Source organism: Cydia fagiglandana, chromosome 24 (assembly GCF_963556715.1).
Source record: "Cydia fagiglandana chromosome 24, ilCydFagi1.1, whole genome shotgun sequence".
In the NCBI taxonomy this organism is placed as follows: domain Eukaryota; kingdom Metazoa; phylum Arthropoda; class Insecta; order Lepidoptera; family Tortricidae; genus Cydia; species Cydia fagiglandana.
This window is the reverse complement of record NC_085955.1, coordinates 3,819,122-3,845,602: the sequence shown is the minus strand read 5'-3', so window position 1 is coordinate 3,845,602 and position 26,481 is coordinate 3,819,122. Positions and strand designations below refer to the sequence as shown.

The 26,481-nt window shown below is 38.5% G+C and overlaps 4 protein-coding genes across 7 annotated transcripts in view; 2 read left to right on the top strand and 2 right to left on the bottom strand.

The window, feature by feature from the left end:
• The window catches only part of LOC134676266 (programmed cell death protein 4), a 37,871-nt gene extending 36,404 nt beyond the window's left edge, over nt 1-1,467 (bottom strand). For all 4 annotated transcript variants that reach the window (XM_063534633.1, XM_063534630.1, XM_063534632.1 and 1 more), the window contains exon 1: nt 1,014-1,467. In XM_063534633.1, the coding sequence (XP_063390703.1) occupies nt 1,014-1,275 (262 nt within the window). In that variant the 5' untranslated portion in view covers nt 1,276-1,467. The remainder of the gene's footprint in view (nt 1-1,013) is intronic.
• Nucleotides 1,468-2,680: 1,213 nt separating this feature from the next.
• Nucleotides 2,681-4,289, top strand: LOC134676268 (uncharacterized). The gene has a single exon (XM_063534635.1). The coding sequence runs from the start codon at nt 2,749-2,751 to the stop codon at nt 4,015-4,017; it is 1,269 nt and encodes a 422-aa protein (XP_063390705.1). The 5' UTR covers nt 2,681-2,748; the 3' UTR covers nt 4,018-4,289.
• A 701-nt stretch (nt 4,290-4,990) lies between these two features.
• On the bottom strand, nt 4,991-8,896 carry LOC134676596 (zinc finger protein OZF-like). The gene is made up of 3 exons (XM_063534990.1): nt 8,824-8,896; nt 7,276-8,481; nt 4,991-5,153 (listed from the first exon to the last, which is right to left on the bottom strand). The coding sequence occupies exons 2-3, from the start codon at nt 8,466-8,468 to the stop codon at nt 4,991-4,993; spliced, it is 1,356 nt and encodes a 451-aa protein (XP_063391060.1). The 5' UTR covers nt 8,469-8,481; nt 8,824-8,896.
• Nucleotides 8,897-9,348: 452 nt separating this feature from the next.
• LOC134676288 (uncharacterized) lies at nt 9,349-26,209 on the top strand. Its single transcript, XM_063534661.1, has 5 exons — nt 9,349-9,552; nt 19,133-19,203; nt 23,303-23,479; nt 24,525-24,639; nt 25,157-26,209. The coding sequence occupies exons 2-5, from the start codon at nt 19,140-19,142 to the stop codon at nt 25,305-25,307; spliced, it is 507 nt and encodes a 168-aa protein (XP_063390731.1). The 5' UTR covers nt 9,349-9,552; nt 19,133-19,139; the 3' UTR covers nt 25,308-26,209.
• The last annotated feature ends 272 nt before the right edge of the window (nt 26,210-26,481 follow it).

The window sequence follows — 26,481 nt, the reverse complement described above, 5'->3', positions numbered from 1 at the left end:
GTCTAACTAATTAGTCGATTACAAAAATTTAGTTGCAACTAAATTAGTTGCACTCTATACAACTACGATTGATCAGTCGTCGTTTTCAATCGTCAGTCGCAATTAATTCTTTTAGTCTTAATCGTTAATCGTTAGTCGATTACATTTTGCCCATCTCTGTAACGAACTATACAAGACTACTTGTATAGAAAAGTGTAATAATATGGGTTGGGTGCATACAACTTACTTTATTTATATTCAATATGTTACACATAGATAGTTTCTTTGAAATAAACATTAAATGTTAAAAAAAAAACTTAAAAATATGTCCCATTCTTAATTTGCTGACTTAAGAGCTAAGATATTTCTGAGTATGTTGAGTGCACACATATTTTTTCACTTGACTGTACCTAATTAATTTCAAGAAAAACTATTACTTGTCATTATTATCCAACTGCATAATTTCAAAGAATTGTCCTGTTAACAAGTTGTTAAACATATCAGAAATGAGAAAGTTGCTCAAGAAACGAGAAAATTAATTAATACAGAAAACCTGTTTGTCTGGTACAAAAATAAAACAAACAGACCCTTTTGTTGTGTTTATGGAAAACATAAATGACCTTGGCCGATATGCGATTAATTAAAAAAAAAGTTTTATCCATTCAGCCAACCGGCTAAGCGCTATTCTTAAACCTGCAGGATTGTCGATGTAGCCCTAAAATAGCCTTGAGCGATCGAAAGTTGTTTACAAGCTTAGTTTCGTAATAAGACGTCGACTTCTATTAGTGACCTACGCCAATCGATAAGAAGAACCCTAACAGCGTACGACGTAACTGCGCAGAGCCGGGCCCGCGTGACCTTGAAAAATGCGGCAATACGAACTCAAAATAATTACGTGACCACCGGTGCGTAGTAAACAAAATATTATGTAAATAGCCGTTTGCGGCTCAATTCACGCCGTAGAAAGTCTAGAAAAATCTACCGCGTTGCCGGCAGGTTAAATCGCGTACTTTGAAGGTAGATTGGTAATTTACCTTTTTTAGGCAGCCCGCGCCCGTGGCCATTGCGCGGTCTGCGGCTATTTTTCCAGCTTCGATATCTAGGGAGCGGCGTCGGCGTGCTAACGCCGCCCTCCTTGCTGTTGGTTCTTGCGAGCTTCTTATTCCTATGACGGCGTTTCAGACGCTCGGAGTGGGACGTCGCGGCGTCCCCGGCGCCCTCGTCAGCCGGTTTCGCGTTATCAGTATCACTCGCCGCCACGTTTTCTAGTTCGGAAGCGATGGGCTCGACTTCCATTGTGGCGAGATATAACTGACGCGGGTTAAACGAGGGTTCTTATTAGCGACAATCAGCACTAGTGGGAGTTTATTTGGATTTATTTTAAAGAAACGCTAAGATAAAACGTGTTTTTAACGCACTGATAAACAATAGGTTCCAGCGAGCACGTATTTGTTTTGAGAGCGCACACCGGTGTGAAGTTTGGTAAATAACAAGCGGTAGTTGTGCAGTGCTGCCAACATGACATCTTGCTGGGCTACCATGAGTACTCAATAACCGTATTATTTTATATCATATGCTCACTCGCTCAGTTCTCTATTTGCAACTTTCTATTTGAAAATGATAATCAATGATAAAACAAAGTAATTTATACTTTGAATACATTCAGTATTGATCATTTGATTTAAAAAAAACGTTGACTTTATGCTACAACTTGCCGCACAAAGTCGCTTTAAACTCGAATCCGTGAATAACATTCGAGTTAATGCTCAAATTGCAGAAGCTCGAAACATTAGTAACACCATATATCGTCAATGATGACAACATAACAAAAATGAAAGTGTTGTCATAATAAACTCTAGCAAATATTTGGGTAAATAATGTGGAAAAAAAAACATTGTTATCATAGACATAATATATATATAGACGGTGTCTCAGCGAGCTGTCACTGTTGCCACTTTTGTTTAGTGTACGATTAACAATGAGGCCCACGTTGCTGTAGCCATGTCGATAAAGTCATATCGATAAACTATCGACATCTCTTGCAATTTTAATTTTACTTCAAAGGCTTAACGATACCTAAAATGACCAAAAACGCTTTTATTCTTTATTGTGGTTATCAGATCACAATTTTATAGTCACGCCCCAGCAGGGAACCAAGGGAAAGTTCAGATATTTAATTAAAATACATAAATACCTCCTAAAATAGGTGTTCCGCAATAATTGAATTATATTATTATATTATAATATATTCATTATCCATTAGCATTTCAATTATGTTTATGTTTAACGAAGATATTGAAGCTTCAATTAATCGCTATTTCGTTCCGCTGTGTAGCGTTTATCGATATATAACATGATTAAAATCGACTTTTTACATCCCTAAAAGAGCACACATATACGCTTTTACGCACACATACACAGCCCGGGCGCATCAAGAAAGGCAACACTTGATTTGAAGTCCACCTTGTCAACAGTATGGTTGTCCTTTTTTGACAAACGGCATTTTAAAAGAGCGAGGAGAGAGAAATGATACTAGTTGCTGCGTCGTGAAAGAGAACAGAAAAGGTTGGGCCCTTGATTGTTATCACCGCGTCAGGGAACTCAGGCTATAAGATTATGGTAACATTAATTACGTCGATTTTGGGTGGATTATATTGCATCATAATCGACACTGGGTGCATCACTACAAAAAAAAAGAAAATATTTAAAAAAATATAAATAAATGTCAGTCGTCAACGCAATTTGTTATTGTTTTGTATTTTATTTAAAATGAAAAAACATAAAGAAAACCTATTTTCCACAAAGTTTCGCTTATTGAATTCGCAAGATTATTCAGAAGAGATAATCTGGTCGTCAAGTGACTCCAGCGAGTTCGAAGATGTCGACAACAAAGCGAATTTCAATAACATAACCAACAAGAAACTAAATCGTAAAAGAAAACGCAAATCGAAGGTTCCCAGCAACGTTTCTAACTTAGATATCACTATAATTGACGTGACTAAAGACATTGAAGGTGATAAATCGCCAGTTTTAACTAGTAAAACTAAATGTAAGCTGATTGAAAATGTTCTTGATAAGACGTATTCGATACCAAAATCAGCTGAATATAACAACAGTATAGCTAATCTGACGTCGCCTGTACTGTGTACTGGTACACAGAGAGCTATTAGCATGAAGAGTCCTGTAATAGCTCAGAAGTTTGCATCACCCGTTCACAGTCCGAAGGTGAGAAAAACATTATTTAGTGACAGTAAGAATGATAATATAATCCAAACAGAGAAAAGAAGTATTTCTCCTGTACTTAGTCACTATTTTCCACGTGACCGAAGAAAAATGCAAGATAACATTAAGATAGAAATTGAAGATACTCCAATATTAGAAACACAGAATTCTATACAACTAGAAGACAGACATAGTAATGAAAGCTCAAAAAGTTCTAGTAATGTGGATTTAATCAAGAAAATTAAATCATTCTTTGATAATCAGTTTAGTTCTGAAAATTGTTCGCAAGTTTCAATTGCCAATACTCCTACGCCGCAGAATACTTCTAATGATGATGGAGAAATAATATCTGTAACTCAAATGACTTCAAATGAAAGTAGCGTAAAAACAATAAAACACACGAACTCCACAGACAATTCGATAATAGAAGCAGAAAAATCTAAGAAAATAAGGTATAAGAAAGATGGCCTCGCATACAGACTTTGTTCACTTTTAAAAAAACATAATGCTAACATTTCTCTATGGCAACACGAAAGGTTCCTGGCTGATAATTCCAATTTCAAAATACCCAAAGGTGAGCACTTGGTGTTCCGAATTCAAAAAGTCGAATATAAATATGGAAGCTACTTACTGGACACTATGGATATAAATGATGAGGTGTTTTTAATTTTGATTAACAATAGTTATGTAAATAATTGTGTTTTTAATGTAGATAGTGTTTTAAAGTTGTATGAGCCTTATCAAATATTTAATTTTGGTGAAAAAAGTTTAATTGTGAATGTTTGTAAATTTGAATGTATTACTATAGATTTATAATTTAAGTTTATGGCTATGTTACCTTACTGTACCTACCTCACAGCCAAAGTTACAACTTACTAGGGTCCAGTACTATGTGATGTGATTGTTATTAGTAGGGAATGCAAATCGGTTATTTTTTGTATGGAAATAATCGGTTTTTAACCGAAACCGCGGTTATTTCCATACAAAAAATAACCGATTTGCATTCCCTAGTTATTTAGCTTTCCTTAACATGTAAATATTTATGAATGCATTTGTAATTATGTACATAAAACCACTTGAATTGAGAATAGAGTAATTTTATTTAATATAATAGGGTCATTGCGCTAGTTTTCGTCCAGCTCTAGTTTTCCTCCACTTGACGAAATTTGAATATAACCTTCATTGCTCCACAAATTTGGACTTATTGCAATCCTTAATATCCAAACAATTTATCTATCTACATAAAAAATATATTTCCCAAGTAGCAAATTACAAATGAAATGTATTATTTGCTAATCCATCAACTGGACGGAAACTGACACTGGACGGTAAACCGACACAATTACCCTATGCTGCCTTCGTGATGTCATGTAAATAAAATCAAGACTCCTTTTTCATACATTTAATTTCATACTAGTTTGTACACAAATCTCACTTAACCCCTCAACTGCCTTGTCCCGTATCCGTCCCACACAATTTGGACTGATAAGAAACAGTGGAAAGGTTATTAATTCCGTAGCAAATTTTTGACACTAGCGTTCGAGGGTTTAAGGGCTGATTTAGACGCCGCGCGAACTCGCGTGCGATTTTAGTTACATTGCGGACTGTTGGTTACGTCCAATTCAACCGACCGATCAAAACCCGCAATGGTATGAGAGGCCAGTTGCACCAACATTTGACAGCAACGTCAGCCGGTGCGCCCCGGCGCTTTACTATGAAACTTTCCATACATATAAAAATTTAGCGAACTCTTTAACGATATGAACAGTTTGGTGCAACCGACCCTAAATCAGCCCTGACAAATCCTCATATGAACACCAAGCACGTCCTTCCTACGGAAGCGGCGGCCGCATGCGGCGCACAGCATCTCGCGGTGCGGTCGGGGCGCGCGCGGCGGCCTGTGCGGTCGGTGTGTGCGCGAATGCCGGGCGAGGGAGCTTCGCTTTGTGAACCTGGGACAAAAAGGATACATGATAATTCGTAGCTAAATAAACCAGCTATACTCTGTCAAGCAATATCCGTCAGTAGAAAAGAGCGGCAAATTTAAAAAACCGGACAAGTGCGAGTCGGAATCACCCATCGAGGGTTCCGTACCTCAAAAGGAAAAAACAGAACCCTTATAGGATCACTCGTGCGTCTGTCTGTCACAGCCTATTTTCTCGGAAACTACTGGACTGCTGATGATGATCAGAACAGAACTCTCCAACGACGCATAGTACACGTTTGGTGATTTAGAATTTCGGTTTTGACTTGGACTGGGACCCGGACTCAGGCACAGAACGGGACGTATACCCGGATCCGGTTCGGACTCGGACCCGGATTCGGACCCGGACTCGGACCGGACTCGGACTCGGACCCGGACTCGGAAAACCACTATGATTACCTACCATAAAATGTAGGTATGATGATGCCAATCTTACTAGCCCCTCCCGTTTAAACCCCCGTACACCGCACCGCATGCGCCGTTAAGTGGGTTAGGTTAGGTTTGAACTGCGATCCTCACAGAATCGAACAAAAGTGGGTTAGATTCGATTAGAACTACGACCCTTACAGAAACGAAATGCTACTACAAAAGTGGGTGGTTTTACCTCCTTTTCTATACAGGGTGGAAAGGCACGACGATCCTTTCCGCAAAAGGGGGATTGTTTAGCCTAAGCTCTATATTTTCTCCATAGAAACTATGTTAATATAGGCAACCGTTTCTAAATTATGGCCTTTTAAACATCCATGCAAAAAACTACTTTGTTCTAACCCTAACAGGTGACAGGGTCAATGAACTTACTTGTAAACAATCAGTATACGACAGGAAATTATGCTAATTTGTTGCCATATAACCATTCTTAGGTCTGCTTACAACACGGTAAGAATCGTTGCAGGATTTTCGCTTTCCTAGTGGTTCCACTTGTTCAATTCTTGAATGAAGTAGTTATGTTATTCCTTAATATTAATAATACTAACCACAACATTGTTTACAACGACAGTTCAAATTGTGACATTGACAACCACTCAAAAGTACGCAATCGTCTTATAAATATCTCTGGTTTCCTTGACTGATAAAAAGGTTTTAGTTTCTTAACACGTTTCAAAAAATTATTTTCGAATAATTGGAAACTATCTAAAATAATAAAAAATTACAAGTAGGTTGTGTTTGATTTACCAAATGAACTTGCAAAAATGAAATACTAAGAATAAATCAAGAATAAATACTTCTTAAATACCTACCTAACTAACAAACCTTCTTGCGTGGCAGGAAATAGACAAGACGTCTGATGTTTTAAATTAAATTGTCATTGACTTTACTTCATATTTACTTTATTTCATATTCTTCAAATAAAAATGCCATTGTTAGATGCTCGTGGTTATTTAAATTTGTGGGGCTGTGTAAAAGATGTGGTGTACCAAACGGAATGTGAAACTGCGGACGAAATGAGACATTAAAGGCTAATTGCTGCTTTTGACAATCTGCGGAGGAAAAATGACGAAGAGCATAAACTATCGCATGGGCAATGTGCGCGGGCTCGGGTGCGGGCTGCGGCGTACATTATAAGACACGTAGGTACATTTGAACACCGTATGTGAAGAGAAGATAGTGTTAAATATTGTCAAAAAGTAATTATCTAGGAAAGTAATAAAATTGTTTGTAATATTTTTGCATTCATTTGATTTATTTGTCATTTATGCGTCATTCATACATCATTGCGCTTCTGTCAACGATCGGAAAAAAGCGTAAAGTCCCGAGCTTTCCCGACGGAGATCCTTAATCTAGCCGTCATGTGCACATGCTATAGGGTTATCACCACAGTTAAAAAGTAGAAAATTTGGTATTTTTATTTTTTACTCAATTAACGATTCTTACCATTACCAATCTGCTCTGTATCACTTAAACGACCTAATACTTCCGGGAAGGATCGTCGTGCCTTTCCACCCTGTATAGTGCACCATCTACAATAATCTTTCACCGGCCCGCATAGAAGTCGGTTTTTTTTTCTTAAAAATTATTCTTTCGTATGTGACATCTATTTCAGTTTAAAATGTATATAGTAGTATTTTAAATAGTTTTCTAGTAATAGGTACCTCATTCCACACTCCGCACACTGCACAGGCTTGTCCCCATTATGAGCCCTGTAATGCGCCTCCAAAGAGTGCCTCGCTGTAAACCTCTTCTCGCACAACTCACATCTAAACAGCTTCACACCCATATGAGACAGCTTATGAGCTTCGTACTTGCTAAACACGGCGAACACTTTTGAACATATCTCGCACACTAATGCATCTAATGTGTGTAGTTTTTTATGTAGTTTCAATGATTTTTCGTGCTTGTAACTCTTATTGCATATTGTGCATTTATGTTTTGTGTCTTCGAATTTTGAAGTCATATTTAGAACATCATTTGTTTTTATATTTTCTTTACTTATATCTGTGGTTTCATCATAAGAAGTGATACTTGTGTTTATAAAATCTTTATCATCTATGATATTACTATTTTGAAATCCACATCGGTTGTCATCAATTTCATAATTATCTGTTATATTGTCATTTCTCTTATTACAGTGTTTGTAAATCCTTTGTATTAAAATATTATCATCAATATCATCTCTATTAGCATCTAGCGTTTCTATATTATTGTCCATATACTTTATAGTATGCATTTTACTATGTTTCATCAAACTGTCTTTTCTACTAAAACTCTTGCCACAAACGGGGCATAGAAATCTTTTCTCCCCACTATGAACAACTAAATGCTTCAGCAAATGTACCTTTTGGTAGAATTTTTTTAAACATACATTACATTCAAATGTTTTTAATCCTTCATGTGTCAATAAATGTCTTTCTACATTTCCTTTGTTCCTGTATACTTTGCCACAATATTCACAAGTGTGTATAAGACCTTTATGTAAAAGCAAATGAGATGCCAGGCTATGCTTATGTGTATAACTTTGATTACATATATGGCAAGCAAAAGCTTTTACACTCTCGTGACTTTTTACATGATTCCGCAGTTTTGCTTTAACTGTATAAAATTTATCACACAGTTCACATTGGAAGATATTTAATTTAGTATGTTTTCTGATGTGTTGTTCTAAAATAGACTTTCTCGTGTAGGACTTAAGGCAGTAATCACATTGGTACATGTCAGATTTTGTATGTAGCTTGAAATGTGATGTTAAGCTGCTTTTTTGAGGAAATGCTTTGCTGCAAACGAGGCATTTATGTTGGCGTGAAAGATTTATATATTCTTTGCTTGGTGAGTTTTGTGCTTTCTTCATATTTGTGATTATTCTGGAACAGATAAATTTAAACAAGCTGGTATTTAATAAATATAATAATCCACAGTGACCAAGGACAAGAGGGGCTACCGCGAAAACAGAAATTCGCAAATTTCGGAGATCTTTCTCTTTTACTTTTTAGTGACAGAGAAAAATACCCGCAATTTGCGAACTTCGATTTTTGGGGTCATAGACTAGGGCTAGACATTTTTTGCTTCTAGTTTAGCTTTTATAACGAACATTAGTAAACATTTTTTAGGTGCACCAAAGTACTATGAAACTTTGCATTTTATTATACATACAGTAATAGCATAATTTAAATGTATAGCAAAACAAAGCCTCGTTCCTAAATTACCTTAAATTGCTGCAAATAGTGCACACTACAGTCAGAAATATTAATAAAATCGGAACTCAAATACGACACGAAATACCAAAATACAATGTTTTAACAACATTAAAATTTACCCCTCTCACACTTTCCTTATCAAGATCTATATTTTTTTTACACAAAATTGAACTGTTTCATCATTGTTTTACAGTTTAATTTAGCTTGCTGTTTTACTTAAAAATGTATCAAAAGAAGAGAAACGAAACCCTACAAACAAAACACAAATGACGTTTCATCTGACGTTCGAGTACACGAAGAAAGTGTTTCTAATAAAACGGAAAAATACTAAAAAATTTAAACTTTTGAAATGTAATTATCAAACTGTGTTTTTACACCTCAAAGGACGAATTGTTAAAATCATTACTGTTTTATAAGAAGTAAGAGAACAAAAACGTGGTAAAAGTTTTAATTATTTTCCCCACGATTAGGGTAAAACGAAAGCTCTCCCTGCTAGCAACACCGTTGAATTTCAGTTCAGTCGATATTTTCAGCAGTCGCTATTACAAGACTCCCATGCTACTTTCCACTGCATAGCTTTCTTTTTGTATTTTTAATTACATATTAACTAATATTGGTACACTTATGGACTTCAGTACAGTGCTAAGTTGTGCAAAGTTTTAATCATTCAGTTATAATCGTGTACAGTGTAGTGAAATGTTATTGATTGATAATTTGTGATACGAATCTAAAGCTCAGGTGAGAATCGAGGCCACACATTGAACGTGCTTTTTGATTGGCCTATAAATAAATCGACTATAATCATAGGAATACATAATTTATTACATTAATTCAGTGTAGGTACTTAATTATATTTTCCTTGTGTTCTCTTTTTTGTCCGTACGGTTTCTGTAATATTCGATATGCATGTGTGGAAAGGCAAGTAAATGCCGCGTTTTAGGCCTTTTAAATTTACAAATGTATATTCGCTTTATAAGTTTTATAACTTACTACAAATTGATAAATAGGTACCTATATTGAAACATATTATCAATTTTAAGTATTATAACTTATAAAATAGATAATTCAGCGGTCATTTAAATTAAAACTTATTATATTTGGATTTTGAAATAACTTCAAAAATACCTACATTCGCAGGTTGGCCATATTCGATCCGGTTCGAAGGACCAACTCACTTCATTCAATTATAACTTTTTGGCCGATCAAATAGAGATGGGACGCAAGAATGCCAATTTTGAACGCAATTTTGAACGCCCAAACGCGCATACCCATGCGCGTTTGGGCGCATTTTCATATTTCGAGCGCTCGAATTTGACCATAAATTTAAAATTGGTGATTAAACTGTGTAGAGTTAAATCAAAATAAGTTTACAACGATTTTGATAGCACACGCAATGCAAGTGTTATTTAACCGGCATAATTGCATAGAAGTTTGGCGTTTAATATAACACTTGCACTGCGTGTGCTATCAAAATCATTACAGACTTATCTTGGACTAACTCTTCTATATACGATGTAGGTATACCTAAAGTAAACATTGACTAATCTCGTAATCTCGCATCCAGAATTAGAAATAGTACATAAACAACGGTTGCGGGCTGCGGGCGGGTACAGGGGACACCTTATCCCACGTACCAACGTCACGCATCACTAGTTAATGCATGCATTATGACTATTTATGACAATCTGAACCCTGAAAAGGCCCCATCGCACGAGCGCTTTTTCAACGCGCGTTATATATAACTAGCTTTTGCCCGCGACTTCGTCTGCGTGGAATTAGTAATTTGGGTACCATAACTTTTTAACAAATTGCTTTTTATTACACCCTTCTTTTCACCCCCAAAATGAATGACTAATTAGCCAAAAATGCGAATTTTCTTTATTTGTAACTAAAGATCTTTTGAGCCCTTTTTAATTTAAGATATTATTTTCTTTTACTTATTTATTAATTTTGACGTGATAATGATAACGTCTTATAAATCGATGAACACCGGTAGCATTGCACGAAAAAGTGTCACGTTGTGGACAGATCTCCATGGTAACGTTACGTAATGTTTTCTTATGACGTTATTACGCAAAAATATCGTCCGTAAACCGACTTTACAGACAACCATAATTTTGTATCTTAACATCACTTCCACCTCCTCTCCAACTTGGAGGTTCGAGAAGTTGAAGAAGTTGGAGAAGTTGAAGTTAGAGAAGTTAAAGTTGAAGAAGTTGTAGAAGTTGAAAAAGTTGAAGAAGTTCGAGTTGGAGAAGTTGACGTTGAATTTGAAGAAGTTGAAGAACTTGAAGAAATAGGAGGAGTTGACGTTAAAGAAGTTTAAAAGGTCGGAGAAGGTGAAGTTGAAGAAGAAGGAAAAGTTGAAGAAGTAGGAGAAGTTGAAGTTAGAGAAGTAGAAGTTGAAGAAGTTGAAAAGATTGGAGAAGTTGAAAAGGTTGGAATTGAAGAAGTTGAAAAGGTTAGAGAAGTTGAAGTTGAAGAAGTAGGAGAAGTTGAAGTCGAAGAAGTAGGAGAAGTTGAAGATAGAGAAGTTGAAGTTGAAAAGAATGGAGAAGTTGAAGTTGAAGAAGTTGAAATTGAAGAAGTAGGAGAAGGTGAAGAAGTTGAAAAGGTTGGAGTTGAAGAAGTTGAAAAGGTTGGTGAAGTTGAAGTTGAAGAAGTTGGAGAAGTTAAAGTTGAAAAGGTTGGAGAAGTTGAAGTTGAATAAGTTGAAGTTGAATAAGTTGGAGAAGGTTCTAGAACAGTCCAGACCATCCGAGAGTATTCGAGAGCAATCCACAGCATTTAAGAACATTCTGGAATGTTGTCGAATATTTGAGAACATTCTAGATCATTGCGGAACATTCCAGAATACTTTCGAATGTTCTAGAATATTCCATATCCTTCCCCGGGACTCAAACTATCTGTATACCAAATTTCAACCGAATCGGTTCAGCGGTTATTGATTCCCCGTACAAACTTCCACCCCCTTTTTCACCCCCTTAAATATTAAATTAATAATATTAGTATGGATAATAAATTTATAATATTAGTATGGATAAAAGCGCTTGAATTCGTCCGCACACAAAAATCGATTTAACGACCAAGGCTTAAAGTCAAAAATCCAAAAACGCTTGATAAAAATCACCACCGTAGCCGCAGTGTTTCTAACCATACAAATTTCAGGGTTCAGGGCTATAACCGCGAAAATCGAGGTTCGCAAATTGCGGGGATTTTTCTCTGTCACTCTAATTACGCCTCCGTTGGAGTAAAAGAGAAAGATCCCCGCAATTTGCGAATTTCGGTTTTCGCGGTAGCATTGTCATAAATCATAATGCATTGAATACATTGCGTACGTGGGATATGTGTGTCCCTGCTTATTTCATGAATTTGCCGCTTATATCTGTCGGCGGCCGATCTTAAGATCAGGCAGATCGTAATGTTCCTGTGTAATGTTTTGAAGATAGTCACATTAAACCAATATATAGGTAGGATAGGTTCGTTAGGTTGCTTCAGATGCCCGAAGGGCAAACTGCCCAGAAATAGGAGCCCCGCGTAGCGGGGCTCCGTCGTCGACTCAGGGAACTGATCAAAGATTTTCACGTTTCACGATATGCCTAGGAATTTCACGATATGCCTGATCTTACGATCGGCCGCCGACATATCGACGAAACTAAACATTTCATGTGTCCAATCATGGGTTCAATCTTCCTCGGTTGTGCTGCACAAAGCAAACAATAGATCTAGGAAAAAAAGGCGCCCTAAAAATTCGGTAGCTATTAATGTCACTATCTATCCTATCATCATACCCAGAAAAATGGTTAATAGTTATTTGAGGCAAGCGGCAAAGTTGTTGTTTAACCTCTCGTGCTTTTTATTCCCAGGCCAGCGAAAGACTCCATAATTTAACCACGAGCGTAACGAGTGGTTCGAAAAGTGTAATCTTGAGTGTTGCTAGGTTTCAAGGCACGAGAGAATACAAAGTTTGATACCGAGTGAAACACAACATTTAGTTCCGCTAGAGATGCTTTTATAAAACTGTAAAAAGAGACCTTAACCACCCCTCTCCCCGTATCCGTTATCTTCACCCCCACCCCCCGGTACTTTTAGTATCTTGTTTAATTTAATACACCATTCCCTACAACTATGCCAAAATTTGCTTACGCTACGTCTTACGTAGGCGAACAACGCGCGAACGCGGCGCGGCGCGGCGCGGCGAAATCAATCCTTTGATGCCCATAGAAGTGTCCTACGTAAGCGATCTCGTTGCGAACGCGGTGCGGCGCGATTTGCACGCGAATGTCAGGCGGCGCGGCGCGGCGGCGGCCGCTTTCGCCGCGCCGCGCCGCGCCGCGTTCGCGCGTTGTTCGCCTACGTAAGACGTAGCGTTATACACGCATTATTTCCGCTGTAATATATATCGAAATGAAATGAAATGAAATGAAAAAATTATTGATAACAATTGTTACATGTCATTTTTACTAAGTACTAGTATTTGTCTAGTATATTAATGTGCATATACCTGTAAACACAATCCAAATTATATAAATATAAATAAAATTAATTGTTAAAATTAGCAATATATATAGATGTCTAAATTATTATTAACAATGAGAAATGTAGTCTACTTATATAGTAATATACAAATGTCACGCCTGTAGGTATTAGTCATAGACTTATAATATATAAAGACGTAGTCTCAGCGAGCTGTCACTGTTGCCACTTTTGTTTAGTGTACGATTAACAATGAGGCCCACGTTGCTGTAGCCATGTCGATAAAGTCATATCGATAAACTATCGACATTTCTTGCAATTTTAATTTTACTTCATACCTAAAATGACCAAAAACGCTTTTATTCTTTATTGTGGTTATCAGATCACAATTTTATAGTCACGCCCCAGCAGGGAACCAAGGGAAAGTTCAGATATTTAATTAAAATACATAAATACCTCCTAAAATAGGTGTTCCGCAATAATTGAATTATATTATAATATTATAATATATTCATTATCCATTAGCATTTCAATTATGTTTATGTTTAACGAAGATATTGAAGTTTCAATTAATCGCTATTTCGTTCCGCTGTGTAGCGTTTATCGATATATAACATGATTAAAATCGACTTTTCACATCCCTAAAAGAGCACACATATACGCTTTTACGCACACATACACAGCATGGGCGCATCAAGAAAGGCAACACTTGATTTGAAGTCCACCTTGTCAACTGTTATGGTTGTCCTTTTTTGACAAACGGCATTTTTAAAAGAGCGAGTAGAGAGAAATGATACTAGTTGCTGCGCCTTGAAAGAGAACAGAAAAGGTTGGGCCCTTGGTATTAGTTATCAAATTACTAGTGGAATGTTTTCTCTTCTTCTGTAGCTCTACTATCAGTTTCGTGAATGACAGTGAGAAGTGAAGACAGTGAGAAAGTTAAGGAAAATGTATGGAGTAATTGTACAGAGCCTCTACCGGTCACGTAAAGAACTAAAAAATTCAATTGGTACCATGAGTTATAGACGTTTTTACGCGAGTTTTCCATACTTGCCTAACTTCACACCTAAAACGCTCTCTTTCTAATTATATAATGAAAACTGAGCCAGAATTGTTCTGCGTAAATATTTAACGCGAGTAAACGTGACAGTGACACGAAAAATACGTGCGTTTCCAACGTGTCATTTCTGTCAACTTGTAATCACAACAAATACGCAGATTTTTTACAAATATCCATGCAATTTTCAACGTAATATGTATTAAATATATAACAGTATGTGAACTTCAAGCAAAACTTTAAGGGATAAATCAATTAATAGTTCGATAAAAGGCTGATTTAGTACAAAGGTACTGAGTTATACTTGACATCATATTTTCCTATTTCTACTGCTACATTTGCGAAAATCACATTGCTTACGAGCAGTTTTTGGTTTTAGGCAAGAAGCTGATTGAAAACAACATTTCCATGAAAACCCGGATTGCATCATGTATGCATGCGTATGCATGTAGAAGTTACATATGTATTAAGAATTAAGGCTCAATACAAGGAGCGGTACATAGACATGTTGCTGTTTTTGTTGCTGGGTGCACATTACACATAAATAGTAAGAACATACCGCATGACCTATTATAATATTTACACAAGAATTGCTACGTATTTTATTAAGCATTATTATCTTAAATAAAATAAAACATACAAATGTTCTGTGAGTTTATTTATTTTTCTTTAAGTACTAAGTAAGTATTATTTAATTTTCCGTTGTTCAAATTATTGTGTTTGGTAGGTAATCGTTTTTCATGTAAACTTGGTAACAGGAAATATAAAACTTTCTTCAAAAACTTGCTGGTGGTTCAGAATCTGAAAATTTAAATATGATTTAAACACATTTATTGCCAAAAACCCGCTGCGTGGGTTCATTTTGTATTGGAAATGGGGCGCTTGGCACTGAAATATACTCGAGATCATATAGGTACTATAAAATTGAGATCGCTATTAAGGTCATACGTAGGGTCTGTGCGGAAAGAGAAGAGTCGTAGGTATAATGTATGGGCTCCCCTAAATTTCACGACTCTTCTCTTTCCGCACACTCTATTAGATAATGTTACTTAGTAGTAGGAGACGGCCGCTGTCATGATGTGGACTGAAGCGGACCAATATAATACATACCTATTTTAATATTTTAAGATTTCTTCTCATGTGTGTACTATTTTCGTCATAGGTAATAAATATGTAGCCAAAATAGGCCTGTATAATCGCGCCGTATACTTTGCTTCCTATTTTTTAACACGCAAAGTCATAATTTTAACTCGATTATTAATGATGTTTACGTAATTATCATATTTTGCAATTTTTGTCTTGAATACAATATATTTTAATTTATACATTGTTTACTAACATTGACGTGTTTATTATTTTTGTAACTATGGCAACGTCAAATCTTTAAAAAATTGTAGAATGAAGGTTGAGTCAGTAAAATAGTGACAAAATTGGTCTTAGAGCATTTAATAACTGGAGTGGCCATTGAGTGCTTACTGTTAGGATTTAGGATTAGGGTTCCAAGCAGGAAAGAAAAGCTTGTTTTAACACCATATAGGTAATGTTTATTAATCTCAAGCAAGACTACATAGTAATGGCGTCTCTTACGAGAAGAAAGAACACCTACATTTGTTTTATATTGACAACCGAATAAATCAAATATCATAGTCGTAGTAGTCTCGAAGGTATACTCTTTATTTTTTTGTTGACATTATTACTTACCCCTCTGCCGAAAAACGGTTTACCCTTGAATTGCCGACAGACATTTCATCGAATGTTATTTGGAAGACAACGTTTCAAGTATTTTTATTTCATCGACAAGTTATTGCGTCGAAGAATCGATACTAGTAAATTTAAGTCGGGGACTTTTAATTGGTACTTGAGTTATTTTGTATATAGTTTATATCGTGGTATTTCTTTACGGGTTTTCTTATTTCATTTTGTATTATATTTAATGAAATTGATTACGCGTAAAATTACTTCAATTTGTAATATTTCTTATCGAAACAAGGCTGCCATTTTCATTTTGGCCAAATTATAAATAGGTATAATTTAAGCCGTTCATTTCTGTGTAGGGTCGCAGTTCTAACCTAACCTAAACCTACTTTAAAAAGCCGTTCGTTTCTGTGTGGGGTCGCAGTTCTAACCTAACCTAAACCTACTTTGATAGCCGTTCGTTTCTGTGTGGGGTCGCAGTTCTAACCTAACCTAAACCGACTTTGATAGCCGTTCGTTTCTGTGTGGGGTCGCAGTCCTAACCTAACCTAAATCTAAAATTCTTACAACAGAAAAATGTATAAATGTATAGTACGACATATAAAAATGTATTAAAGTAATACGTCGCACAAATGAATTGCGATGTTTAGTAGTTCATCATTCATCATCATTTCAGCCTATATACGTCCCACTGCTGAGCACAGACCTCCTCTCATGCGCGAGAGGGCTTGGGCTATAGTCCCCACGCTAGCCCAATGCGGATTGGGGACTTCACATGTTTAGTAGTTGTGCCAATCAAAATATTTTGAAACGAATTAGCGATCAAGTAATATTCGTTGAATATTATTTCTACGCAGTAAGAAAAATTGAAATAAATAGTATATGAAACAAAATAACGCCAAACAATATTACTAGTACTAACGTTTCGATGAATTGTTGTCGATGAAATAATATTCGATGAAAAGTTTGTCGGCAAAACAAGGGTACACCGCCGAAAAACTTGCACAATTGTGCAAACTTTTGTACAGACTGACATGGCTATTTGTACGTTACGTACAAATCATCTAGAAATAGCAATACATTTGATGTCCCCTCCGCCGCAAAAATCGGCAGACTGTTTTGTAAAGAAAATGACAGCGATGACATCTCCCTTCTAAATGCTCTTAGTGGATTGTAGAGGTAAGGAATACTCCATGTAATTAATAATGAAAAAGTGTCCGTCAAAAACCTTAAAAGTTTAAGAGGGAAGTATACTACGTAATCGTCCATACAAAAAGAGAAAACGTTTTTCCACTTGTAAATACGAGTATCTTCCATTCTCCATGATTTTTAGTACGGTATTAATACAATGAAAGACTAAGTTTATGGGTTTTCTTTTTTTCGCTACTCTGGAGAGATGTAAAAAAATTATAATAGCTGACAGCGTGCCCAGTTTTTGCAAATATTCTCCCATTAAGGAGTTTTCTCATAAAGTCATAAAGGATTCTCCTTATCTCTACCCTCCATATTCACGGCTACCATCAGTATATGTAACATTACTTTCTGTGCATCTCACTTGCACTAATATGCGAGAGCGAGATGCATAGATAGTAAATTACGTAGACGTGAGAAAATTTGACAATTTTGTTATTTAGTTCATTAGGTGACTCCTAGAGGCGCTGTATAAAACTCCGATATACTCGTAACTCTTGCTCTGTTTTTTAGTATAATTAGAAAGGGACAGTATCGTTTGGAGTGGAGTGAAGTTAGGTACATAAGACCGTAAAGAAACGTAAAACGTGACTCACGGCACGTTTATTCACCGAGTGTAAGTGAAAAATACTCTGCCAACTGATGGTAGAGGCTCTGGTGGATCTTCGTTTGGTGGCCTTTTATGGAATCTTTTGTTTTGCCCGGGGCCATAGAATAAATAATAATACTAGTTACAGTACAGAAGCCTCACACTAACAAAACGCGTCTGTTACGATCAGGACAGATATGGCCGCTAGGTGGCGACAGCGTCGGCGGCTTATGGCTAGATTGGCTAGCCACCAAAATTGGTGTGGAACGGATGTACTTACTTTTAGCTACCTGTAGCAAAGCGACGAAATCGCGGAGTGAGATATACGCCTGCCGGGGCTCAAAATTAGCACTGAGTACCTAGCACTTTACATCGCGGCAATAATAAACATGATGGTTGGAAACGAATATGATTGACGGTTGACTTCACTTCGAGTGCTCGTAAAACTGTTATGAAATTATTAGCTCTTCGCTTATAAATAGCGAGCACTAAAATTATTCTAGGAATAACTAAATTTACTGCAATTAGTAGAATATTATTGAACTAAGTTTGCATAGAGATGGCGCCAGAATAGGTTTTTACTGTCTCAAATTTTTTTTATATTGACATTTGGCCTAGGATCCAGATAAAAAAAACAAGAATTTGACTTAATTCTAAGGATTGACAGGAAAACCTGATGCTGGCGCCATCTGTAAAATACCGGCCAACCGGAAAGAATTCAAAAGATCGATGTAGATACGATATCGATGTAGTTTGTATTCTACAGGCGTAAATTAGAACGCCTGTAGAATACAAACTACAGGGGCCTAGCTAAGGTGACATCATTTGCGGAAATTTCAGAAAAGCGAAACGAGCACTAATAAGGAAGAGCGATAGAAAGACAAGAGCGGTGCGTTTCGTTTTCTCATCTCGTCTATTTCTTAGACATTGTCATTGACTAAGCCCCCTGATTATTTATTTATTTATTATTTATAACAGAACTATACATGTAAGTACTATATTAACTATGTTGTTACATAATATAAAATAAATCATTAATTATCAGATATTGTCAATAGCAATTTAAACTTTGGCAGGCGTGGCTCACTCCGCGATTTCGTCGCTTTGCAACAGGTAGCTAAGAGTACATCCGTCCCACACCAATTTTGGTGGCTAGCCATAAGCCGCGCGTGGCGCTGTTGCCACCTAGCGGCCATATCTGTCCTGATCGCAACAGACGTGTTTTGTTAGAGTGGGTCTTCTGTACCTAGTACTATTATTTATTCTATGCTTTTGGTGGAATGACTTACAAGATCTTGTTATTGTTACAGCGGTAACATGAAGCTGCCGGGGCCCAGCAGCGTGGTGTGCCTCGCCGCGCTTCTTTCTTACATATCACTCGGTAAGTCCATGTATTACCTACTTACTGCGGTGGCTCCACGACCCGAAGTGGATCTTGGCCTCCGACACCAAAGACCGCCATGCTACTCTGTCCAAAGCCGTTTCAGAGGGGCTACCGCGAAAACCGAAATTCGCAAATTGCGGGGATCTTTCTATTTTACTCCAATGAAGGCGTAATTAGAGTGACAGAGAAAAATGCCCGCAATTTGCGAACTTCGATTTTCGCGGTAATAGCCCTGTCCATCGATGGCGCCGAGTTCGCTAAGGTCTTTTAATTGCACTTCGTCTCTCCAGCGGTACCTATAGGGCGGTCCGATGGCTCGGGCACGTAGTCCGGATGGGGGAAGATCGCGCAGTCTGTAGGCTCTGGAGTACCAAATGGCCGAAGACCGTCTGAGCGCCGTAAGTGTATTTACTAGCGAAATATGATTACTTATATAGACATACTTAGGACTAGGTAAGTACACATAATAGGGTCTACCGCGAACATCGAAATTTCTTTATTTGCCTCTATCACTTTTGCATGAGCGATGATACAGAAGCAGATAAGGAAATTTCGATTTTTTGATGTTAGCGGCCCTCAAGATCCCTTTCGACCGCGGCAAGCTGACAAACTCTGCCATCTATCGCAGGCGTCGGCAAACTTTTGAGAAGAACCCACCAAGCTAGAAATCATTTTACGGATCCCAAAGAGCCGAAAATGTTGAATTCAAAGATCCAAGATTTCTAATATTTAGGAGTGATTTGTTTAGATGAATTGACGAGCCGCAATCGTATCTTCAAAGAGCCGAATGCGCGCGAGCCGCGGTTTGCCGGCCCCTGCTCATCGCATCATCGCATCGCACCTTTTCGAGCGAGAGATTATATAGGGATGACCAGCTTTGACGTATATTTCAGGACATGGCCTTACGGGCAATGAGAACGGGGCATGAATGGGGCCAGTACAGCGGTGTGACGCCGCTACAACGCGATTGGTTGATGATGATGAGTTCGCATCACGCGCGGCGATTGATCACAACTAATTGCGTTAGACTGCACGATTGCCTCGAATTCGTTAGTGACACCGCTGAACTAGTACCATTTTGAGTGCCCGTAAGGCCCGGCCGATATACACGTCAATGGGGACGCCGAAATTCCGATTTTCTGTGTTCGTAGCCACATTAAACCAATATATAAGTAGGATAGGTTCGTTAGGTTGCTTCAGATGCCCGAAGGGCAATCTGCCCAGAAATAGGAGCCCCGCGGGGCTCCGTCGACTCAGGGTATGAGTCAAAGATTTTCACGTTTCACGATATACCTAGGAATTTCACGATATGCCTGATCTTACGATCGGCCGCCGACATATTATTATATTCCTACTATTATCACAACATTAGGGATGTAGAATTTTATAACAATATCTAGAAAAATCTTTGCAATGGGTCCCTTATAGACATTTGATCCGAAAAACAAACTTAATCGATTTATACCATTAATACAAATTTGTCGTCTAGCTAGCCTATAATTTTTCATGTAGCAAATAAAAACACAAAATAATAATCTTATTTTTTTATTCTCATAAAGTTAAAGATAAAAAAATTGCTGTACTTTCATAGTGAGTCTTAAATTTAATTGAATATAGGTAACATAAGTGGCCAATCATCAGTCCTTTCTCTATCCACTCTGCACTAACCATCACCATTTAAAGTGTTACCTTGCTGATTTTACCTAGAACATTATCAGGAGTTCTCAAAACTAATCCTTTTATCAATTCAGGTATGTTGTTTTGAAAAGCAAAATCAACCAGTGCATCCAATGTCTCCGGCTTGACGGTTGCAATCAGTTTCTCAATGCAGCCAGCTGCCAGCTTATCCATCAAGCAGCGTCGAGCCAGCAGTAAAAGTGGCTTTAATTCTAACTCTGCATTCGGAATGGTCCCCAAGTACATGTATGCCTTTAAACACTGAAGGACCTGCACCGTCACGCCTACCATGTTGATGCTGCCTTGCCCTGTCTCTTTCCATTGCCCTCCCAGCATTGCCCTGAATATCTCACTGTGAACGTATAGTACACTCTTGTGCACCGGCACAATACCATCTTCTGCCTCAAGTTTAAAGTCTGTGAACTCTGTTTCTTCATAAAGTTCTTTATAATGTTCATTGCATACAACCACATGCGTTGCATCTTGTACTACAAAGTTTATTGTAATTGTATATAAAAAAATGTTATTATTCTTGAGGAGAAAACAGTCATATTTTTTTGTTGGTATTTGAAATTGTAGCCATTCATCCTGGCAAAGAATTTGCTTATTGAAGCCTTCCGTGGTTATGTTTAGTGAAAATGTTTTGTTCTTTGCATTCAAATTCTTCTTCAATTGAATATTGACTAGAAGATGAAATTCAGGAGTTTTGAGTGGCTTCATGGTTATAACAACAACAGCCATTCCATTTACATCTAAGTTGTTGATGACGATATCACCGACATCATCCTCAAATCTCATAACTGATAATACTGTCTTCATCATTGCCCCACGCTGTTGTGTCTCCACTATGCTGCAAAGAGAATAGATAAATAATATAATAATTCAATAGCTAAGCCGTTTTTTTCTTTTTTGACAAATATTTGTGGGGTGTGGGAAGTATACATTATTGCAATTTGCTTCAAAGAAGTTACTTACCTTCCAAACGTGACGAAAAAGAATAGACAGAAAATAAATATCGGCCCACTTGCGGTATCATTTGAGAAGAATGAGAATAAACTTTATCCTCCCAAGTAGGTACACCCTATTCAGGGTCCATTTCACACCATAAGTAATATGTAAATACTGGCCAAAAATGTACCATGGAAGCAAGAAATAAATGAATACTGAATACTTATAAAGTGGCCTACCTAGTGGTCGTATTTTTGAATCTTTATTTTGTCAAATAACAAGAGTTTTAGAAATGGAACTTTACTTACCACCTTCTCGTAATAGGAGTGGGAGGCATAATTGTTACTTAGGTAATTTTAATATTTGTAAGAATAGTAAAATGTGATTATATTCGATATAAATGATGGAAAGCAGAAGCACGCACGGCACGGATGACGGATGGATGACGGATGAGAGATTAGGGTTGCCAGGTGATCATAGGCCTTTTCGTCTATATCAGACATACAAAGTTAAGTCATAATGGGGTTGGGGTGGGGCAGACTATTTTTACTTATTTCCGCTACTGGTATACCATACGGTGGCATTGGCATAATCTGAAGGCCGAAATTATCGCACTTTTACGTACGATAATGACCATTGCATTCCTCGTAAATCGTACCTGGGCTATAACCGCCTACCCCGATATTCACCAATTGCGGATATCTTTCTCTGTCACTTTATTTACGCCTTAATTGATGTAAAGTTTAAAAGAGAAAAGGCTGCAGTCTAAAGTATACGAAAATTAATATGATACACCTGGAAACCCTGTATGACTTGGGAATAACCAGGAATGACACATAAAGCGTTTCGTTCTACGCAAATGCTACTATTGTCTTAAGACCCCAGTATACAATGGGCCATCGCCGGCCGGCGGTAGAATGAGATAGCAATATCACTTGCTCCCTCTGACACATAAATGCGTCCCTTGGAGTGGCCGGCGATGGCCCATTGTGTACTGGGGCCTTTAAGTACGCCTCAAAGGCCAGTCCAGCCAATAGAGAGTATTAATGCAATGTTCTGCCGCCAGAGTGCAGCACTAATTTGTTTAGTAAACCATAGACTAACTTATACATACTAGTTTAAACCGTGAGCGAATCCTAGGTCTATGGTTTTTTGACATGATTCACTATGACATTGATGCATCAAGGCGGTTTGTTTCCAGGTGGGCTACCGCGAAATGCGAAATTTCATTATCTGCCTCTCTATCGATCGAATAGGCAAGAGTGATAGAGAGGCAGAAACTGAACTTTCGATTGTCGTGTTTCACGGTAGGCCATGTGATTGAGCAAGTGACGCCCTCTACAGACAGAGTTAGACAGAATTTTGCGTAATATTCCCTATTTATTTTCTGATCAAATCGTGAATAATCACCAATCTTGTAATATTTACAATTATTGCTTATTTGTGTAATACTTATTTTCCGTTGTTCCAGCACAAGCTATCGACTGCTTTAAATGCGTTTCCATGAATGGAAAGTTCGCGGCCTGTGATGACCCGTTCCACAACAACCATTCTCTCCAAATGTTGGAGTCACCGTGTATGGGGGGCCGGAAGGGCCGCGATGGACTATTCCCGGCAACTTCCTGTATAAAAATTGCTGGAGTTTTCGGTGAGTATTATCGTTTATATTTCTCTCTCTCACCCACGCACGCACGCACGCACGCACGCACGCACGCACGCACGCACGCACGCACGGACGCACACACGCACGCAGCACGCACGCGGCGATCCGTTCCCCAACAACCACTCGCTACAAATGTTGGAGCATGTACCTATTTTTGTAGCTACACGACGAAATCGCGGAGTGGCCCACGCCTGAGGGCCTACCGTCAACCACATTCGACGTGTTGCCTCCCTGTCACACTTACGTACGAATTTACAAGTGCGACATAGAGGCAACACGTCAAACGTGGTTCGGTAGGCCCTCTGGCTGTAGCCGCGCACGTCAGTTGACGTCTTTGACGGTCACAGGGTTAAATGCATGTTCGAGTCGTGGCACAAAAAAAACGCGGGAATTTCAATAAAAACCGCACCTGGCAATAAAATTACTATGAAATTAAATGACAGCTTGAAACTCACAGCTTATTTTATAGGAAAAAATTGCCATATAAAGAATTTAAAAAATAGCTTGTGACACGGCTCGCTGGTCAGAGGGGCTACCGCGAAAACCGAAATTCACAAATTGCGGGGATCTTTCTGTTTTACTCCAATGAAGGTGTAATTAGCGAGTGACAGAGAAAAACCGGGCAAGTGCGAGTCGGACTCGGGCACGAAGGGTTCCGTACCATAATGCAAAAAAAGGCAAAAAAATAAACGGTCACCCATCCAAGTACTGACCCCGCCCGACGGTGCTTAACTTCAGTCAAAAATCACGTTTGTTGTATGGGAGCCCCACTTAAATCTTTATTTTGTTCTGTTTTTAGTATTTGTTGTTATAGCGGCAACAGAAATACATCATCTGTGAAAATTTCAACTGTGTAGCTATCACGGTTCGTGAAATACAGCCTGGTGACAGACAGACGGACAGACGGACGGACGGACAGCGAAGTCTTAGTAATAGGGTCCCGTTTTACCCTTTGGGTACGGAACCCTAAAAATGCCCGCAATTTGCGAACTTCGATTTTCACGGTTATAGCCCTGACTTCTGTTTGCAGACGACACGGGCGAGAGCATCACGGTGCGGGGCTGCGGGCTGGACTCGGGGACCGCGACGACGGACACGGAGATCATTCGCATGTCGCACTGCGGCCGCTTCTACTACAACGACAGGTACATCCTCTGTGAGACACAGACATTTTTTATATAACTTTCGCTCCATGACGGGGAGCTTCCGCAGGAGCACGCCGTAAACTAGGGCAGTATCTCGCCTCCCCTGCCGCCGTCGGCGCCCGTCGAGCAATCGGTAGTATCGGGGAGTAGAATAAATTACGTTCCTACCTTCAAAAGAAAGAGACAAACCGGCCCACGGTCGCAGTCTTGTACGCTCGTGTTATAGTTAAGAGCTAGTCTGTGCGGAAAGAGTCGTGGAATGTATGATAATGAAATGAAAATGAAAACATTAATTTTCAGGCAATTATTGGCCCATAGACCTAACCATAGACCTTAAAACTAGTATACATATTATTACAAAATATATCTTAAAACTAAAAACACAACTATGGCTGCGATGCAATTCGCAACCCCGCAGTGTGTGGTGTGGGGCCTAATATAGTTATGGCAGTTATGTCATACTCCGAGGGTCAACCCGAAGTGTTTGGAATATAAAATAATCAAACTCTCTTCCCAGATACGTGCACGGCTGCTTGCAGAGCTGCAATGACGCAGATGCCTGCAACGGCGCGCCTCGCACGCCACACGTCGCTCTTACCCCGCTGTTATACACCACCATTCTTACCCCGCTGTTATACACCGCCATCTTTATCCTGATACAGAGCTAACAGAGACCGGGCTACACAGACAAATCATCCACCAGACTTACATAGCATAGTCGCGCTACCCCCTCTGCCACGCATACGGTAATTTTACTCCGTGTTCGAATCGAAAGTGTCTTTGACGTCCGTGTCTTTGAACGGACCAATCACGGCACGGGACTTCGCTCACCTCGTCCCCGCATTTTTGGCATCATCGGTTGCATGAAATAATTGCTCTAAACTCGGTCTAGAAGATTCCTAGTGTATGCCGGGCTAAGAGGGGGGGGATTCGGTTTGATTTGGTTTCATTATCTGCAAGTATAAGATATAGATGGAAGGATTGTGCAGTACGGATGTATTACATATATGTAGAACTGGAAGAAAGTGATTGGGGTAACTTTGAAAGCGGGATATCTTTGTAAATCGCTAATAGGTATCTATTAAGCCAGTAGCTTCGTATTTCGGCAATACTTATGTTACTACAATGCCCACGGTACCCAGGCATCTTTTGATTCCTGTTGCTACAAGATAAGATAATGCATCTAATTTGGTATTATTCTGTGTTTAAGCACTAATATCCTACAGCTCGGCTTTCGGCCTCGCGTGTACCCGTGCCTCTCCCGGAGACTTCGGGCCTTCGGTCCTCGCATTTAAGATGCGAAAATTGACGTATATCTCAGAACGGGCCTTACGGGCACTAAAACTGGTACTAGTTCAGCGGTGTCACTCACGAATTCGAGCCAATCGTGCAGTCTAACGCAACTAGTTGCGATCAATCGCGCGTGTGATGCTAACTCATCAACCAATCGCGTTGTACCGGTGTCACACCGCTACAGTGGCCCCAGTCCTGAGATTTACGTCAATGCTTGAAGGAAATAAGAGAAAATATAGCCCAAAAGAAAATATCCACGAAACGTTTAGCCATTTATTTTAGAGTGACATATTATGATGTAAAGAATCATAAAAAATACAAATGTAAATATTTGTCAAAAATCTAAAGAGTTCTCAACATCCTCCCACCTTTTGGGCAAGAGGCCCAAAACTCTTCTCTAGATCTCGGTAGAGTCCTGTGTTTCAAGCGGGTACAGGCGTTGAACGGCTCGTGTTAATTGTCCATCTGCTGTGCGCACCTTAGCCACTCTTACACAATTATCTCTTAAAGACCACTTTATAATCTACATCACCTATCCTTAAATACGAG

Bases quoted from the DNA above. Each gene is read 5' to 3' on its own strand.
- LOC134676288 (XM_063534661.1), top strand. From the start codon at position 19,140: ATGAAGCTGCCGGGGCCCAGCAGCGTGGTGTGCCTCGCCGCGCTTCTT. The intron at 19,204-23,302 runs GTAAGTCCATGT...CCGTTGTTCCAG, and splicing joins TCTTTCTTACATATCACTCG to CACAAGCTATCGACTGCTTT. The intron at 24,640-25,156 runs GTACATCCTCTG...CTCTCTTCCCAG, and splicing joins CGCTTCTACTACAACGACAG to ATACGTGCACGGCTGCTTGC.
- LOC134676268 (XM_063534635.1), top strand. From the start codon at position 2,749: ATGAAAAAACATAAAGAAAACCTATTTTCCACAAAGTTTCGCTTATTG.
- LOC134676596 (XM_063534990.1), bottom strand. From the start codon at position 8,468: ATGAAGAAAGCACAAAACTCACCAAGCAAAGAATATATAAATCTTTCA. The intron at 5,154-7,275 runs GTACCTATTACT...TTTTTGTCCCAG, and splicing joins TGTGCGGAGTGTGGAATGAG to GTTCACAAAGCGAAGCTCCC.